Source organism: Hypomesus transpacificus, unplaced genomic scaffold, assembly GCF_021917145.1.
Source record: "Hypomesus transpacificus isolate Combined female unplaced genomic scaffold, fHypTra1 scaffold_149, whole genome shotgun sequence".
In the NCBI taxonomy this organism is placed as follows: Eukaryota; Metazoa; Chordata; class Actinopteri; order Osmeriformes; family Osmeridae; genus Hypomesus; species Hypomesus transpacificus.
This window is the reverse complement of record NW_025813718.1, coordinates 174,912-193,720: the sequence shown is the minus strand read 5'-3', so window position 1 is coordinate 193,720 and position 18,809 is coordinate 174,912. Positions and strand designations below refer to the sequence as shown.

The window sequence follows — 18,809 nt, the reverse complement described above, 5'->3', positions numbered from 1 at the left end:
AATTTGTTATATTTATATATATATATATTTTATACCAATATAGTTTATAACATAAAATGTGTTTTTAAGAAATAGATATTTATAATTCGATTATTCTTATACATTAATCTTTATTGGTAACCCTATCATTCTCAAAGACATCTATTACATTAGGATGGCTATATAAGCTGAGCTGACTCTGATCTTGTTGTGAAGTCTTATTCTTAATTTCTTCATCGATGGCCGTGTGGCATTTGCCCTTTGTTCTGTATCATCTTTATTTCTCAGTAAAGTTCTCGTGCACTTTCATCCCAAAACGCTGACTCCTTGCCTGCTTTATCATAAGTATGTATTATGTGTTGTTTAAACATACAGTAAGACTGACTTAAAATGCATTAATTTAATTTAGCAGATGCTTTTAATCCAAAGCCACTTTATGATGATTTTTGTTGAAGCAGTGGCCGCAATTATAACTCATGTATATCACAATTTAAGTTAATGTCTACTATTGAAATAAACATTATTACACAAATAGATAGAAGGAATATGGTGATTCATAAAATACTGTGCTTGTTTGACTGTGAATTCTATTCTGTGCTGATAAAAAGATGGAAGGGTTCATTTGGGAAGTAAATAATGACACAAAATAGACACCAAAACTGTAATGATAACTGTAATAAAATAATGACTCTTCTTAAGAAAAAAAAACACTTTTATCTAAAACAGTGATGTGTATTGGAACACACACAGGTCAGATACTTTACAAAATTATTTACATCTCCGTATTTTATTTTTATGTACCCACAGCAATAGTTAAAAGTTATAATAACGGAACAAATAGTATGATTGAGATGAACATTTTTGCCATAACCAAATCGTTTTTTTTACACCTTTAACATATAAAATTGGGCTTGAAAAACAAAAAGCATTAATGTAAAATGTTAGTCATTTGAGTTTACGGGAGCCTTGTGTGGCTCAGATGGCATGTCCTCGTGGTTGGTTTCCTCTCTTTGTACAGAGTCCAGCTTGTCTCACCAAACTTCATCAAATCTCGTAAGCTCCATGGGCCCATGTGCTTGGACCAACTCCATTTCAATACCAGTGAACATGGAAATCGAAAAGACCAATACAGACTAATGCCATTTGATGCAATGCAATCAAAGTCAATTTCCCGGGGAGAACTGGAGTATCTATGGACTTGACCCAAACTTTGCCATGAAGCGACCCTTCTGGACGACACCCCGGCGTACAGCAGCCCTCTTCCACAGCTCCTTGGCTGGGGTTAGATCATAGGGCTGAGGGGTCCCTTTACCAGGCCCTGCTCCTTGCGCACCACTGGCGCGTGAATGCTGCAGTCGCGTGCCTCACATATGCCAGGGACTCCGGCGATGCCTGCCATGCCAGGCTGGCCCACTGGGCCAGGGAACCCACGGGGGCCATGAGGACCCTCCATGCCATTCTTAGGCTCCGCTGGGTGGCCAGGTAAACCTGTAAGCAACAAATAACAGCAACCAGTCAGTAAGGTTTCAGGTAACGTGGCAAAATGTGTGTAATATAATTCAGAGATATCCTGAAAGGATCATTCAAAAGCTGATACTATGACCTTTAAAGACTGAACACGGGTCATTACCCCATGAATAAAAACTGGGCGCAGGATAATGTTTCAGACATTTTGTTAATAGGACAGTATTTGTTTGCAGCTATCTGTCTTATAAGCCTGGCCACATTTTCACTCAAATTGTTCAGTGTTCAAGGAGTGTCTATGTTGCTGTAGTACAACACATATCTGGGAGCCATAAAGATGTCGGTTAAAGGACAGATTCTGTATCCTACCCCTGAGGCCTTGGTGTCCATCATGTCCTGGCAGACCTTTTCCAGCATCCCCTCTCGCTCCTTTGTTGCCTTTCAGACCTGTGGACGAATAGAGAGTATCAGAGATGTAGTGGAACAAGGGAAGTCAGTAGGGAGCTCTGAGGTGTACAGTATGTCTTTACCAGGGTCTACCATTTCAGTACCTCTTGACAAGAGCCACCATTGTGAAATGGTTAACATTTGTTTGTGAATGTGTTGTTTTGTTACAGTTGTTGTTATAGCTGGAAATCCCTTCACACTTTACCAGAGATGTTTTCTATATGGTGGATGCAACGCTATAACCCAGCTGATACATGATAGATGTTTTTTTCTGACATGAAGCCCTTTCTCGCTCTTTTTTCCCCCTGAGGTTATTCTCGTACTGCATACGGTATGGTTCTATATCTCTCCTTTTGTATGTTTGTTTTTGTGTGCACATACCTCTCTCTCCTTGTGCCCCCTTCTGCCCCTCTGCTCCGGTGTCTCCGATGATGCCTCGGCCTCCCTTGGCCCCAGCTTTGCCTGCTTTGCCCTTTGAGAAAGAGGAAAAAAGAAAAGACAAAGCAGATAAAGTAGAGTTCTTCTATCACCATACAACCATTTCAACAGCTGACCCAATAACCTTCCCCAACCTTGATTTAAAGTGAAATTGGTGATGAAGAATCATGCGATATCCTTAACCCTTAAAAGTGCTGGTGTCAGTGGTGGTGGTGTAAAGCAAGGGCTTGGTTAATTGACATTTCAAGGGCCTGTTGACTCACAGGCTTGCCTGACCCTCCGGTGGGTCCTGGGGCTCCAGGTGGTCCTATGAGTGTGCGGTTGTTGATGGGGCAGCCTTGGGAACACTTGGCCCTGATGGAGACTGCATACTGGGAGATCTGGGCAGTGACCACACCTCTGCACAGTTGCAACACCTGCTCGTCTGTCAGACCAGGGCCCTAACGTGAATGGAAGGAATCAAAAATATCAATCAACCATCAATCAACCAACTCTTAAAATCCATCTATTTGCCATCCATCCATTTATCCACCAAGCAATGTTCCTTTTGAACCCAAACTGCCATGTTGATCCAATACTTCAATAGGGTGAAATACTTTGATGCCTGATTTTGACAGTAATAAAACAAAAATGTAGGGCGATCACTTTCGTGTTATGAACCAGTGTGGTAGACATTGCAATATTCGACTTCAGCGGGACTGTCTGTTGATACGCACAGCGGCACCTGGAACTCCTTTGGGTCCTGCACGACCTTTGACCCCCAGATCACCCCCTGGGCCTGACTGTCCTCTCGATCCTGGGATACCCGGTGGTCCGACACGTCCAGCAAGACCATCACGTCCACGGGTGCCCCTCTCTCCTTGCTGAAGGTCAGAGGAAGGGATGAACGGATTAAGAAATAAAGAGATACATTTGGAAAAACATAAGATATGCATATTCATTTCAAAATATATCAAAAGCTAGAGACATCTAACTTTTCTTGATGGAGTTACAATGTGACATCACATGCATGGTTTCTCTATGACGGGGGGGAAAACGTAACACACCTGTCCTTTGTCACCACGTGCGCCAAAACTTCCCTGTAGAGAAAGAGGAAGTGAAGAACATATGACAAAAACCTGTCTGGGGAAATAATAAGTGGAACTGTTTTTAGAGATTAAAAGAGGAAGGTGTAGCATTAAGACAAGGTTACCTTTCCACCTTTTACCCCCTTCACTCCAGTCCTTCCAGATCCACCCTGAGAAAAAGGAAATTAATGAAATTAAACGAGGCAAAACATTTAAAACACACTTTGCCGGTCTACTATGTGTTGGAAAATCAACAGGGAGAGAACAACAACTCACATTGTGACAACCTTGTGATTATCACCAAATGACTTATGACAGCTTTGTGTCATGAGGGATGAAAAACACATAAACAACAGCTGATCAAAGGCTGATTGATCAGCAGGTCTAATCCACAAGACTTGACTAATTATTTGAGTAGAGAGTTGACTCATAATTTTCTACTGCTATTGATAACCAATAATGATTATTTAAGATTATTACTTAAAATGAAGGTTACCTTCTCACCATCTGGTCCTGTCTCACCTTTGGCTCCCTAGAAATTTAATATATTTTTAACATAAAGTTAATCATTAACAGCTAATAAAATGCTTATTGCACAGGTAAACAGATCATTGTAATAATAATGAATAGTTGAGTGTTCTGGTGGGTCTGTGCTGTTCACATACTGGCTGGGCACGCAGGCCTTTTGGCCCTGGTTGTCCTGGTACCCCTGCATCTCCACTCTCTCCTTGGAGTCCCTTGTAGAAAAATAAAACAAGCAGTGATTTCCTTTTTGGCTTTCATCCTTGCTTCGTGAACAGATATTACCTTGTAACCTTATCTTGGCCAGGCCTCCCTTGAAAAATAGATTTTTAATCTCAATGGGACCTTCGTGGTTAAATACAGGTTAAATAAAAAAATACAAATAAATGATCATGTGAATCATGTAGATAACCTTTCGCTGTCTGCCCACGTGCAACCATGACATTTAAATACTTAGCAACAACACCAGAGGGGAAACCCCACAGAGGGAAGCTATTTGCTTCCCATATTAGCTTTATATAATCTCAGCTAAAGGCCATGAGGTAGTTATAACATGTATTACCCCGGCTCCAAACCTCCCTGGAGGTCCCCGTACACCGCGCGCACCTCTGTCGCCCTGTAGGGACAAAACTGGTCATTAATGTACCGTAAATATTGTGGGACTAATAAAGGATGATCTTATCTTAAAGCATTCTATAGTTGCCGCATAATGCTTCACGAGAGACAGCCTAAATGAGCAACCATTCATTATACAGCACCTTGGCACCAAATTCTCCAGGGACACCAATCACACCAGGAACTCCAAGAGGTCCCTACAGGAGAATGGGGAAAGTACGTTTGATTCGGGGACTTTACTTACGGTATTTCTCTAGGATCTATTGTAAATGAGTAATGATATTAAGTCACTCACATCCTCTCCAGGATCCCCATCACTACCTGGGATACCATTTGAGCCTTGGGTCCCCTAGGGATGAGAGGAGATAAATGACGGGAAAATGAAAGAGAAAGAAAGACTTATTTAAAAACCAAAACAGAAAGAGTTCAATGTGTATGCAGACAGAATTTTGACAGTGGAATAGGGAAAGTGTCTCGTTTGGTTTTGAAATATTTCTTTTTCTTTCATTTTTTCCATTCTTCCCCTGTTATAAAATCAACAATCGTAATCATGGCCAATTCGTATCTGTCCTTATCAAAGGTTTATCTTAAGGACAATACATCTGTTTTGTAAATGTCAGTGATACAGAGCACAGTCGAAAATGTTATGATTTGGGGTATTTCATATGTGAAGCAGTTGTGTAGAACATTTTATTTTTGGGGGGTCCCCATTTTAACATGAGGGGGCAACAATTTTATATATATATCAACAACACTTTAATCTTTCATTGTATGCTATCAGAATTTTTGGGGGGCAGACATATAAATGAGTGTGGCCACGCTACTGATATGAAGGTGTTGTTCAGGTGTTTTCAGTGATGTATACGCTGTACCTGATTTTTAAATATAAACATTGGGTTTCTTGGTGTTTTCATACTTTCATACCTTAGGACCAGAATCCCCTCTGCCACCTGTCTCTCCAGGATAACCCTGTAAAAGGAAAAAAAGGTCAATGTTGCACAAGCAGAGGAGATAAAAGCAACGTTCACAATTGGAGACAGAGAAAAACATGTTTTACAACTGAACGGATCGATGGAGAGAGGGATGAAGGGAGAAATCGAGCAGCTTACATTGTAGCCTCGCTCGCCGTGGTCTCCGGAGAAACCAGGAGCCCCACCCTGACCCTGTACAGAGGAAGGTGAGACAGGGCACACGGTTGACAAGAAGTATAAGTCAATAGCCTCCATTTGTCTCAGATAAGCGTGAGTTTCTTTTTTGCTACTCTCAGAAAGAGAAGACGGTACCTTGTCTCCTTCTCGTCCCTCAGGCCCCTGTTTCCCGGTCACACCAAGTGACCCCTGTAGAAATGACAAAGGAAAAGCTGGAAAAAATGCTGAAGAAGCTGCTCTAAAGTAGCATTCCCTTAAATAAAGTCCATAATCTCAGAATCGATGGGGAGCAAACAGGAAAAAAAGTCTGGAGCTGACAATTGCATACTGTTTGACCTTTATTATGTTGTGTGTGTGAATGTACGTCTTGTGGTTTCCTTCGTAAAAGTTGTGGTCAGGAGATGTCGGGCTGTTAGTTTGACCATATTTACCTTGATTCCTGTAGTTCCACCAGGACCAGTAGGCCCTGCCTTTCCCACTGGGCCCTGATAATGAGAAATAGAACCAAACATGTGAGGACATTTAACAACACATAGTACAGGATTCAGAGAGCTGAACTAGTGTGTGAAGGTTTAACATTGAAGGGACGCTGTTTTGTACAGTGAGGTTAGATGGATATCGATGGACAACACTTACAGTCTCCCCTGAGGCCCCAACCCCCCCCCGGGGTCCTTCCATACCAATGTCCCCCTGTGGATGAGAATACCCATAATCCGTTACATGCAAATATCATGAAGAAACTTTATTTTCAGTGTCTGCTGGGACCTCATGGAAGCAATGTTACAGTGGCTTCATTTTAACCCAATGGAATTATATATTGACTATGTAGATCACAGAATACAGTTGGATGGAAATATACTGACGCATTGTGGTGTCAAATGACACATCGATTCTGTCAACATGCAGAAATGATCATTCGACTTCAAAACAGAGTTCCATTAACCTTTCCAGCTTTATATATACAGTAACGGACCTCACAGGTTTTATCAAGACCAAGTCCAAGCATTTACCTGGGTAGTCAAGTTGGTTCTTCACAGTGCAATACAGTATGTCATGGGGAATTCCTTATAGCTAGTTGTTTCAGTTTTGGGTGGCAGGGAGTGTAAGGGGGTTTTACGTGGAAGTGAAACCTCCACCTTCTCCACTGTTTTGGCTGTGTGTTTATAGGGTGTCTGGTCCTCACCTTCAGCCCAGGAACGCCATCAACACCTGGATCCCCTGGCACCCCAGGGACACCCTGTTGAAAAGGGGAGGGGGGACATTCAGATAGGATGAACCTGCCAGCAACACACCGTGAAATGCTTCTGATATGTCAATGAAAACGAAAGAATGGAAGAAAAGACGAGTAAAACAGAAAGTGGAGGGAGAGTTTGTTTTTCATTTCATTCTCAAGAATTGAACGATGAAAGGAGATCGGATGGGGGAGGGGGAGAGTAAAGAGGGAAAGTAAACAGTCGGAAGGGGAAAATAAAGAAGAAGTCAAACAAAGACAGATTAACACAAAGGACGTGGGATGTGGGAAGTTCCCCTTCAGTTTCACTTTCAACACACTGTAGACAAACGGGCGGGGGGGAGCACCATCTAGTGGTCTTATTTAATAAAGACAGTCAACTGAGAAGCTGGAAGCCTGCACATTAAAAACATACTCTTCAAGTGCATTTTTTGACAAGAAAAGCAAAGAAAACAAAGGACTGGATAACATTTAATGAGGTTCACTACTTACCATGGCTCCCGAATAACCAGAGGCACCCTCCTCCCCATCAAGCCCTGAATCTCCCTGGCAAGAGGTCAAAGGTCAAACATGAGTTCTCCCAATAGCCGCTGTTGTTGTTATGCATATAAGTTATGTGTGATCATGACATTTGACAACTAATGTAATATGTATAGTGAGAATCTCAGTCACTTAACAGTAGTGTCAGGGTAAGCTACTGGTGTGATTGTCTTCACAACATTCATTCCTCACCACAGGGCCAGTGTCTCCTCCACGTCCTCTAACCCCTTTGAATCCTTTGTAACCCTGATGAAACAGACCTAATCAGTCAATTTCAGAGTGCTAAGTGATTATTGAGAGTGTCATAATCAGGGATTGAACTCAAAAACCTCAGATTTATAGGAAATGGGATTGGAGGCTATAGTACATTTTACTACGATAAATCACCATGAACAATGTAAATTGTAAATTCATGTATTAATAAAATGTCAACTTGCAAAAGGTAACATTGTAAAATAAATTCAAATATGAGAAACAGCAGCCCCCATTTTTTCATGTATTCTTCCAACTCAAGTTTAATTGACAGTGGTTCCTCAATACAAGCCAGGGAGGAAAATCCGCCTTTCAAAGGTAATTGACTGGAACAGGATTGCTCCAACATAATTGGCTGTAAAGTAGCAGGTCGCTCCAAAATTTGAAATTGACATTCCACGGGTACTAAGCTGTCTGTGTTGCAACATCCCTCAGAGGGACTCATTAGCATACACATGTTTATAGAGGACAACCTTTTTATTTTATTCCCATAAAAATTATTGCCCAATGTATCTTTAAATGTAAAAAATGTACACGTTTCACTTTCAGAACATTTCTTTGACTAGTTTGCCCTTGCCCAGAATAATTCCATGACGCTGACTGGAAATGCATCAACACACAGTACAACATCTGTAATATATGTATACTGTATATGTTGAAACATACAGGTGAATAAAGGCTTTAAACGTTTTACTTACGGCACATTTAAAAGTGCTTCAGTGCAAATAATTCTGTGGTAATTCCGTGCCTCACCTTTATATGGTACTATTCTATTAATAACAGGATTTTTTAAATCAATTTACAGATTATATGCCTTTATACAAAATTGTCTTTGTGTAGTGACACACTCACCTCCCTTCCTTGAACCCCTGGGAAACCCTGTTTTCCTTGCAGACCTCTTTCTCCCTGAATGGATAGACAAATCAGAGTAAATAGTCTGTCCATCAAAAAAAAAGGTAGAGACAAACGGAGTAAAGCATAAAGCAAATGCACAATACAAAACGACAACAAAAGACACAATATTTCCACACAGAGATAAATAAACTAATAAAAATCAGACAACTATTATTATTAAATGTATTGCACTCTCCCAAATCAATCAGACGGTAAAGTAGTTTTAATGTGCACAGATGGTTGTCATAATTGTAGTATTGTTTACCTTGGGCCCTGCAAAGCCAGCGAAGCCAGGCTCCCCGGGCTCACAGTCACACTCTGTAGGACCCTCCTGCCCCAGAGCAGCGTCTTCACCCGAGTCATACTCCTCTGAATCGTATGGCACCTGAAATATGTGGGAATGTGATAGGTCATGTTCATGACTCAACAGTATGGCATACTACTAGGGATACCCAAAACATTGGTAAGATTATCGGAATCGGACATCGAATCGAAACATCGGGATCCACTCTATGTGTAGTCTGACTCCAGAGTGCAAAATTATACTTTATAATTATAGTCTACGTAAGTATATGACGCCACTAACAAATGCAGGCTACACATGCAACACGGAGCTAGCCCACAATGTCTGCTGTGTGGAGGGATTTTGAAATGTCAAAGGAAAATAAAAATGACCAAATGCAACATTTGTGCTGGTACTATTTCCCAAGGAAACCACAAACCTGAGATGTTCAGAGATTACTTGGAACAAACCAAAAATAAAAAATGTTGGTCATGTTGCTATCGGTCTCTGTATATTTATTATAATTCAGATAAAAAATGCAATATAGATGCATCGCTATATTCTAATGTATTCTACTGAACACTTCTGAAACTATGAGAAGTAATCTGGACTGACATCTCTGCTTGAATTTTTTGAAAATAGAATATCAAAATCATGTGATAACCTTCCAATGGAAATAGCTGAGAGAAAATACCTACACACATCCTAACATGATCATCAAAACAACCAAAGCATTAAGGTAAAGCCCATTGTTGATTGTCACTCAAGGAGCACCTTTGAGGTTATGGTGACGTCCTTCTTGGCGTAGTGGGACTCAGTGGTGGTGGCGTAGGGGTAGGACTCCTCAGTGATCATGGTGACCCCAGTGGGGGCAGGAGCGTAAGGGTCGTACTCCGAGGGCTGCTGCTCCTCATAGCTGTGGGTGGGCTCTGGTGGGTACTCCACTGCTAGGGGTGGGGGTCAGGAGATGGGGGGTAGGTAGGTAAATGTCAAACTGGGGAATTTAGCCACACAAGACAGTTACATATTTTGGGATCCAATTGTTTCACAGTAGGCTCCATTGGCTGTTTGGAAACAAGCGAAAGGGAACAAACCCTAGCTTCAGCCGGGCGAGGGGAACCTTAGATATCTTTTCAGTTGCTCATTACCTGGGTGAGGGTAGCCAGACGGGTCATAGTTGTCAACCAGGGAGCCCTCGTACGTGTGTTCGTCACCTGACGATAGAAAATGAAAGATGTCTGTTGGTGAGTTGAATTAAAGGGAAACCCTTTACATTAAGCTTTTCTTAACTACCATGTAACTACCTGACAATACTTAGAGTAAGCATTGAGGTGCATCGAAACTGCTATTTACACTTCATAACAGTACAAGTTATGAGTGAAACTTTGAATGGAGGAAGTTGGACTTCAGAGGTAAGTAAGTGGATATCTTGGCAACACAATTTTCAACTATACTTTACAGCATGCACTTTCCCCTCACACCACATTCTCATTGCCAATGTACTGTACGTACTTTTCTCCAAAGTGATTGACAGGGGAGGATTTGAACCTGTGACTTCTTGATCAGCAGTCCAATTCTTTACCACTGAACTTTACCCATCCATACAATACCATTTAATTACATAGCATTGTCTGTGCACCAGCAATGTTTTTACTGTAGGTATTGCTATGTTGTAACATGTCATGTAACCTTAATGTAAAGTGTTGCCATTAACAATTTTATAAACAAATAGTGACTTGCTGAGCTGATTTCACTTGTCCATTGGAGCAATATGCCTACATTTAGGTCAATTGCAAACTTGACATCACACACATAACAATACACGTCATAAATAATCTTCGTAAATGTAAAATTGTTGGAATTTATAGTCAGTACAATGTTTCTCTCCTCACCTGAGTGAAAGCCCGAGTATTCATCCTGCCCATGGGAGAAGAAGGCACAAAAAAGGAGCGCGAGCAACCGGAAGGCTATGGACACCTGGCGGAGAGACAGGAAACCGGCATAGAAAACAGCATATGAAATGCAAGTCTCTACGTGCCTGTGACTTTTTGAATGACACATCATTACTAAAAGACTTGAAAAAGAAAAAGCATTTCAGCATAGACCATAAAATGTATTTGGAGCATAGCTAGATTGCCCCCTCCCCGCTCTACCTCGCTACTGGTAGAACTACAACTGACTCCGCATCTCAGCACAGCACCTATTCCAACCATTCCTAACTATGAATGTCCAGACCCACATTTGTGAATAATCTGTGAATAATGCATAAACATCTATAAAAATATTCTCCATTTATTTATTTTTCAAGCACACAACGGAGTCAGCAAAAATCATTTCCCTGCACATTGTGCTTGTGTGGTGGTGTGTGGCAAACTTAGATTTGATGACCTTTGGTAGTTCTTAATTTGTTATTCTTCCTAGCAGCTCTATACCAAACAACGGTTGTTTGTTCCATTGTTCCATAATATTCTCATACAAAACTGTAAAAAAAATATTATTTTTTACATTAGTATTTGGGATGGAAAGCACGTGCTACTGAAACTTGGGCAGCATAAGGTGCTTTGAAACGTTCAATTCAAACTTGAAAAGTTGTGATTCAGCCGAAAGTGAACCTTTTGTAAATTCCATATTACTAATATTTTTTTCCTGGACAGCCTTTTAATACATTGTATTGGATGCTGTCAGTGGGAAACATGATCACTGGGAGGAGATTTCACAGAGAAGGCCAAGATCCACTCTGCTCACATAGAGGTCTGAAAACATGGGGAAGAGGTCATCTGAGACTGGAGGAGACAGGAGTACGTAGGAGAGCTCAAAACGCCCTTTGTCAGGATGAAATCAGAGGTGAGCGACTGCGGTTCTCAGGCTCGTTTCACATTCCAGAATGGTCCACAGTAATCCAAGTCGATGACTTCTGGAGTTAAGATTTATTGAGCTTCACAAGCTCTCTATTTATCTATCTCTCTCTTTGATGTTTCAAGTAAATGAATGTCTGTTAAATACAGTCCAATGCAGTTCACTTGTATTTCAATGTTCTTGCTTATAACTATGACACGAGGAACTGAGTCAGAGTCAGTGTCACAGAGGCAGGGGCGTAGTTTCCTGTTCAAATTTTCCAAACAGGTTTTCCTGTAGGAGAACCTTTTTAGGATGCAGACAATAAATATAATAAAACGTGGGGGGGACAGATTTGCCATTTTCAAAAAGTGAAAATGTATAATTACACCTACACATCTACATAAAGGAGTTTCATTAAGAAATACATACATTATAGTAATATATTATTATTTTCCTCAAGAATGTTTAGAATGGTAAGATGTATAAATTTCTAAAAATCTATTCAACACATTTTCCATCATAGGAATTGCAATAATCCAAAGAAGACTCTTGGAGGTAATGGTGTGAAGATTGTAATGGTGTTTAATGATGTCTGTAATAGTAATCATACTATAAATAACGTCCTTGGCCGGGTTTCCCAAAGTATTTAAGAAGCTCTTAACGCTAAGAGCTTTTTAGGAACGTTCTAAGAGCGTTCTAGAGCGCTCTTAGAACGTTCCTAAGAAGATCTTAGCGTTAAGAGATTCTTAACGAATCTGGGAAACTCGGCCCTTATCCGTGGATTATCTGGGCATGTTCCCACAATCCTTCTCAAAATAATGTTCACACAGTGAGTGGGAGGAGCCACTGAGCATGTGATCCCTCCTGACCTGCAGGTCCTCTGGGGCAGTGAGGAGCATCATGATACAGTCTGCTGTGTGATCTCTATTAATGAAGACAGTTTCCCATTCAACCTAACACACCGCAAACAGTGGGAGGCGATTTGCCTATTGGAATTACACTTTAGACTGAATAATAAAAGAACACACTTTGTATTATTGCTTGTGGTATACACTCATAAACATTTAGTGTTTAATATTTTGTCATTTTATACTGGAATGGAGGAGCAATGAAGTTACACATCCTGGACGAAGGATATTTCCATTGATTGTATCCTATGCACAAAGGAAAATCCCACAATAGTGAACTCTCCAACCCAGTATAAGAATGGACCAACCAACCAAATGGCATTCAGCCTACACAGCTGAGAAACTCACAATGGTAGTACACAAAGAAATAACTTCAGTCAACAATAAATCCCAGTCCAATGCCATACAGCATTTCAATATAGCCTACTTTTCAAACAGCTTCCACTGACAATGGATGCAGGCCACAAAACGACCCCCCCCCACCACAAACCCCATATTTTCCTCCTGGACCAGCGTTGGACCTCATGGCGACTGCAGTCTTACCGTTCCCCTGGACACGACCATGGTGCTGGCTCTGTCCACTTGCTTCTGTAACGTCCGCTCCAACCAGAGCCAGTCAGGGTACACGTACGAAAGAATAAATAACGATTAAAGGTCCAGTTTTGTCCTGTCGTGAACGGCGCTCCTCACAGCATTCTTGCTCCCGATGGTCCCCCTGCCCTCTCTCTCTTTCTCTCCCTCTCTCTCTCTCCCTCCCTCCTTCTTCCTCTCTCCTGTGGATCCCTCAGGTTCTCAGGCACTGAGAGGCTATGTTCCCTCCCTGCTCTCCTCTCCTCGACAGGGTGAGAAATACCTGAGTCTACCCCAATCTCCAAATAAACTGGGGGATTGAGGGATTCAGACAGCGGCCACGGAGGAGAGGGATGAAAGGAAGTAGAAAGTGGGAAAGTACTGTCCAACAGGAGCTTTATAGAGTGGAGATGACTGGGTTTGTTCACCATATATCTACTGGAGGACTCTTGGGTCAATCAACTTTTACCCAATTAACCATAATAAAACAATTTCCATTTATAGCTATGAAAAAGGTTTGTGCACTGAGTTAACAGAAGCTTAATGATAAACCTGGGCATGGCTATGATTATACAGTTTAGTTTATTGTTGAAATCAATTAGATTCTGACAGAACTAACTGCAAATGTAACCCATGTCAATCAGGCATCAGTGATGTCTGATGGCAGTTTTGACCTGAGTGACAATATTGGGTTATAGACATTTATTGGAAACAGGCCTGACCTCCAGTGCCCTTTGACCCGCTGGTAAAAGTGTGCCAGCTATAACACTGCTGTCCAACATTCCATAGTGTTTGTACAGTGACAGAGGAGGAAGAGGAGGACCTTTAACCTCCAGGTGGATTCAGCCCACCGTGACCGCCACAAGCATGCTCAGTAGCTATATGTCCACACTGGTGGTCAGAACCCAGCACTAGACCTTACAACGCAAAGTATGTTGGAGTGTGCAATGAAACTCAAGGGCAGAAAACTGACCTGGGGATAATATCAAGACATCCTCTCTGATTTGTGTCCCTATTTCTAGTTCTTAACTGCAGTGGTTTGTGTTCTGAGGATTAGCTAACAAGCAGAAATCAGAACCAGATGGACTAGAAGCTAAATTGTCTTTCTGAAACGGGTGACTCAGAGACTCTGCTGCAAGCAGGTTGATATGACTGAATGTGTGGAATATAAACTAATCGAGACACTTGAAAGCAGGAAACAGGAACCACTGAGGTTGGGGTTCATTATCTCACCATCTAGAACTACAGCCCTCTAGTGGCAAAAGCCCCACACAAAGTATCACACAGTGTGTAGCTGATACTATCTTTGCAGTACCCCGGGGGAAGGACTTGCAGTGTAGCACTTTGAATTGAACTGAATTGCCTTTATCTCATTCATGTATTTCACATTACCCATAAATTAGAAAGTGGGATCCTGAAGTAAAGAGGCCAAATCAAAGTAACAGTCCATCAAATCTAAAATTCTAATTTAATTAGAGTTTACATTGAATTTACAAGAAATCTTTTAGTCTTTCCAAGGTAAGTTGACCGCATTTTACTTGTCCTCAGAGGTGCTGAAAACGACCAAATCACTTTTCTTTCTCTTTCTCTTTGTCGTCCTTTTTCTTCTTCTTCTTCTTCTTGTCATGATGTCTCTCGTCCGGGGAACGGGAATCCCTGCGGACGGCATGGACAGACGATGACGAGCACAATCTAAATAGCCACAATCCGCAGCACGTAAAACACAGACATGGCGACGTTACAACATCCGGTTCCAGTCTCACCTCTTTCTCTTCTTCTTGCTCTCCTTCTGTCTGTGCTCCTGGCTCGGCTCCCGGCTGCGCTCTTTACTGCCTGCCCGGCTGCGTTCTTTACTGCCTGCCCGGCTGCGTTCTTTACTGCCTGCCCGGCTGCGTTCTTTACTGCCTGCCCGGCTGCGTTCTTTACTGCCTGCCCGGTTGAGCTCTTTACTGCCTGCCCGGCTGTGCTCTTTACTGACTGCCCGGCTGCGTTCCGTACTGCGGTGGCTTTTGCGGTGTCCCTCCCTGGGGCCGACGTGAGAGTGCCGGGACTCGGTGGACGGAGAGCGCCTGTCCTCCGACCTCCTTCTGAGAGACAGTGAGAAGAATGGAAAGAGTTTAAACGGTCCATGGCATTTCATCGTTCTGGCACCCAGATTACACCGGCTATAAAAATAAGCCTACAGAGCATATCAATGCAAGCAAATTAGGTTACATATCACATTTATTTGAGAGTGTCTGTGTCAGTATAATGGTTTTGAATTTTGAAGTGTTCAAAAGGTTGGTTTGTTTCGGTAAAAATTAATTAAAAAGTTGTCCCCTTTAAGCATGTTGCGTAAGCTAATGAGGCCGTCTGAGAGAAGATTTGCAACACAGCTCAGTGCAGCTCAGTACCAGTGGAATGTCAATTTCGAATGAAACGGCCCGCTACATTCCAACCAATTGTGTTCCAGCAATCCTGTTCCAGCCAATCGGCTTAGCAGTGACTGTGAGGCATGATGTTCAGTGATTGGGAGTTTTTTCCCTCCTCATTTTTATTTCTATACATCATCTCCTTCTATATTTTAATATTCTGTATATGTTTGCAGCGAGGGAAAACAGGGGAGTATCACCTTACCTATGAGAGTTACGTTTTGTCTCCCCGAGCTTCTCCACTTCTCTCTGCTCGTCTTTCCACTGTCTGGCCAGTTCCCCAGAGTGAACCTCAATCACTTCACGGACCACCTGGACGCAACATTTAGAATCTTATACACACACTGACAACGGAGATCTTCGCAGGCATGAGAGCCGATGAAGGTCTCACCATCAGTGATGCTCTCTAACAGACATACATTAGCTCACTGCTATAGTGTGGCCATCCTGAGATGATTCCATGGCAATACACACCTCAGTGTAGGACTTCTTGGTGATGTGGACATTCTTGGCTCGGTAGGACTGCCGTCGCCGCTTGTAGTCCCTCATCTCAGCCATCAGCTCCAGGTGAGACTTGGGCCCATTCTGATCATCACCTGTACACGAACACAAAGCGCACCCACTGAATTGACTGGAGCTTACAGGAGTGAAGAAAAGTGAAGATCCCATCCGTGAGCGAGATTTTAATCAGGCTCATCAGGTTGTATGCGGCATGTAATTGACAATTACACGTTTGTAGTTTGTCTTGTTTGAAATACACAGACGTACCCTTTTTGAGTTTGGCGACCAAATCTATGTAGAGGTCCTCATTGTTGGAGGCCTCGGCCTGCTCTTTCTGTTGGCTGGTTACTCTCGTCACATGATCATAAAGAGCCAATCGGTCGGCCACAGTGAGGTCAGAAGTTGCACGCTTGTGGTTCTGAGGAACATCTGGAGGGTCTTTGGAGAACTCACCTGCAGCACATTGGCAAGGTCTTTACACACATCCATATGCACACAGCCTTAATCACACAAGGCACATACGGCTGAAAACAGGTGTGTGAACACGCATTCAAAACAAAACTTTCATTCTTTGTTCAGAAAAAACACCTATAAACACTACAAAAGAAATCTGCCTTTCCTAAAGATTCAAGAGGAAAGTGTGTGTTTGCACCAGTGAGTGTGATTACCCGTGTGAGTGTGTGTGTATGGAGTATCTAAATGGAGCACTTTTAAAAGGATATGCCACAAAGGATACTGCACGAAATCAGGCAAGCCTGAAGCAGAGCAGAACTGTTTAGGGCACACCAACCCTCTAATACTCACCCCTGTCACTGCAAACAAAACACACATTGCACAAATGTAACAACTACACTTATTTAAAAGATAGCACTCCAAGGACATCTATTATATGCACCTGCTCAACCATTACAGACATTGTAAAACAACATACAGATATCTGTATGAAATAGTGAACCACACAGGCAGAAATTGTGTTAATACTCATGGGTAAGGAATATGTTACAAACCGACACCATGTATGACAAAATGACGTCCCACTGACTTATGCCAATTATCCTGCCCTTCAAATGTTTGTTGTGATTTAGGTTGGTTTCATATTGTTAACAGACATCTTGTTAAAAAGTCAGTTATTTGCTTATGACATGATTTCACACACTCACTGGCAACAAACCACTGCATGGTCATTGTAAGACAGCTGCACAATGAGCGCTAGCTGACTAGCATGAACAGCTTGTTATTAGCCAGCTAGCATGGAGTATTAGCAGGAGGATATGTAGGAGTCTTCTGGTTTAGGGCTGGTTAGAGGTCAGAGGTGGACGTTCCCTGAGCATACCTTGGCTGTAGAGTCCCTCCATCCTCAACGGAGGTGCACTTGCTCTTGCCTGGAGGATGACCTGCTGCTGTGTGTGTTTGTCTGTAGAAAGAGGCATCAAGTCAGACTTCCCATCATCATCTAACCAACCAAAACTCCCAAATGAAAATGAACACCCTTACAGGTTACATGCTTCTTACACTTTTTTCAAACCATACTACACGTTGGCACCAATTTGAAAAAAAGTGACACTCACCCATAGTAAAGCAAGTGATGTTGGATTTCTCATAGCACACGGAAGGGTCCAACATCTCGGCCTAAGGGCAACATTCAGGTAAATAATTGCATATCTGGTTAACATAAGGCACATTGGAGACCATGTGAGGTCACTACTGTGTGTCTTTTTACGACAACTGCATCCTTTACCTGCTCCTCTTGGCTATAGCCCATTTTGCTGAGCTGACAGGAAGCTTTGTGTTTCTCCATGCGCCTACTGGGAACTCTGTGGTTGGGGTCGTACGGACACACTTCTATTGATTCCTTCAGAAAACACAAATATGATGTCAACGTCTGCCAGGCTGTAGTGTCACTACCTCGAGCTGTGCGGACTGTTTTCTATTGCTTTGTCTTTTGTAGCTCATATTAAGTAGCTAGCTAGCTAACTAATTCGGTCGAAAATTGTTTGTGACCAAATGTAGCACCACATCCTCAGCAGACTGCTAGCTAGAAGAAAGATTACCTGAGACTGGGCCTTTTCTCGAGTCCATCCCAGCGTCTCGATCAGTTCGTCCAACTGATTCTTGCAGTTAGTAGTAAATTCGGTCAACTCTTCCAAGCAGCGCAATCTATCCTGACATTTTTGCATCTCTAATACTTCACACTCGACTGTAGACTCATTCATTTTTAATGATTGTAACTCAAATTGATCTCACAAAGTAGGCTACACTCCGCAGCGCAATTTTATTTTAACTGGCGTGGGATGATGACGTAATCGTGTTGCTAGAAAGTGCATTCTGGTATTTGAAGTTTCTCTGTTTTGCAGAGTCGAAATAGATACAAATGTATATTTTTTCTTCTAAATTGGAATTGTAGCTCTACCTGTTTACGACAAATAAGATCACAGGTGGTCAGTCATTTTTGTTCCATTTTATTCTCCATTTATCAAACTAAATACATTGAAATGTTAACAGTTAAAGGGGCAATTGACTGGGTTTTGGGGTATTTCACACTGTTCCTTAACGTCTCCGAATAGGGTATGTAACATTGGTTGGGTTGAAAATGGCCCGGGTGCTGTTCTATGCCCTCTGACAGATCCTCTGAAATGTTCCCGGGAAAAAACACTAGCTTTTCTCCTTTTATGGTATGCTCATTAATATTTAGATAAGCTGC

General features: G+C 42.1%; 2 protein-coding genes across 2 annotated transcripts; both read right to left on the bottom strand.

The window, feature by feature from the left end:
- Window positions 1–747: 747 nt before the first annotated feature.
- On the bottom strand, window positions 748–13,381 carry zgc:113232 (uncharacterized protein LOC541546 homolog). Its single transcript, XM_047051350.1, has 26 exons — window positions 13,170–13,381; window positions 10,773–10,857; window positions 10,029–10,094; window positions 9,655–9,827; window positions 8,863–8,982; window positions 8,556–8,609; window positions 7,644–7,697; window positions 7,404–7,457; window positions 6,864–6,917; window positions 6,317–6,370; window positions 6,112–6,165; window positions 5,816–5,869; window positions 5,642–5,695; window positions 5,457–5,501; window positions 4,828–4,881; window positions 4,676–4,729; window positions 4,480–4,533; window positions 4,061–4,132; window positions 3,892–3,927; window positions 3,521–3,565; window positions 3,375–3,407; window positions 3,045–3,191; window positions 2,592–2,768; window positions 2,272–2,362; window positions 1,813–1,890; window positions 748–1,467 (listed from the first exon to the last, which is right to left on the bottom strand). Exons 1-26 carry the CDS (start codon window positions 13,188–13,190, stop codon window positions 1,262–1,264), a joined length of 1,989 nt encoding a protein of 662 aa, XP_046907306.1. The 5' UTR covers window positions 13,191–13,381; the 3' UTR covers window positions 748–1,261.
- Window positions 13,382–14,645: 1,264 nt separating this feature from the next.
- Window positions 14,646–18,421, bottom strand: snrnp48 (small nuclear ribonucleoprotein 48 (U11/U12)). The gene is made up of 9 exons (XM_047051351.1): window positions 18,160–18,421; window positions 17,847–17,960; window positions 17,677–17,737; window positions 17,442–17,522; window positions 16,376–16,561; window positions 16,082–16,203; window positions 15,813–15,919; window positions 14,960–15,283; window positions 14,646–14,852 (listed from the first exon to the last, which is right to left on the bottom strand). Exons 1-9 carry the CDS (start codon window positions 18,319–18,321, stop codon window positions 14,765–14,767), a joined length of 1,245 nt encoding a protein of 414 aa, XP_046907307.1. The 5' UTR covers window positions 18,322–18,421; the 3' UTR covers window positions 14,646–14,764.
- Window positions 18,422–18,809: the final 388 nt, after the last annotated feature.

What these genes read in the sequence shown, in the direction of transcription:
- zgc:113232 (XM_047051350.1), bottom strand. Translation starts at nt 13,190, where the DNA reads ATGGTCGTGTCCAGGGGAACG. An exon ending in GAGGAGACACTGGCCCTGTG is followed by an intron (nt 7,458 to 7,643) that starts GTGAGGAATGAA and finishes ACCTCTTGCCAG; the next exon opens with GGAGATTCAGGGCTTGATGG. An exon ending in TGGACACCAAGGCCTCAGGG is followed by an intron (nt 1,468 to 1,812) that starts GTAGGATACAGA and finishes TGTTGCTTACAG; the next exon opens with GTTTACCTGGCCACCCAGCG.
- snrnp48 (XM_047051351.1), bottom strand. Translation starts at nt 18,321, where the DNA reads ATGAATGAGTCTACAGTCGAGTGTGAAGTATTAGAGATGCAAAAATGT. An exon ending in CCAAGAAGTCCTACACTGAG is followed by an intron (nt 15,920 to 16,081) that starts GTGTGTATTGCC and finishes TGTTGCGTCCAG; the next exon opens with GTGGTCCGTGAAGTGATTGA. An exon ending in AGCAAGAAGAAGAGAAAGAG is followed by an intron (nt 14,853 to 14,959) that starts GTGAGACTGGAA and finishes TGCCGTCCGCAG; the next exon opens with GGATTCCCGTTCCCCGGACG.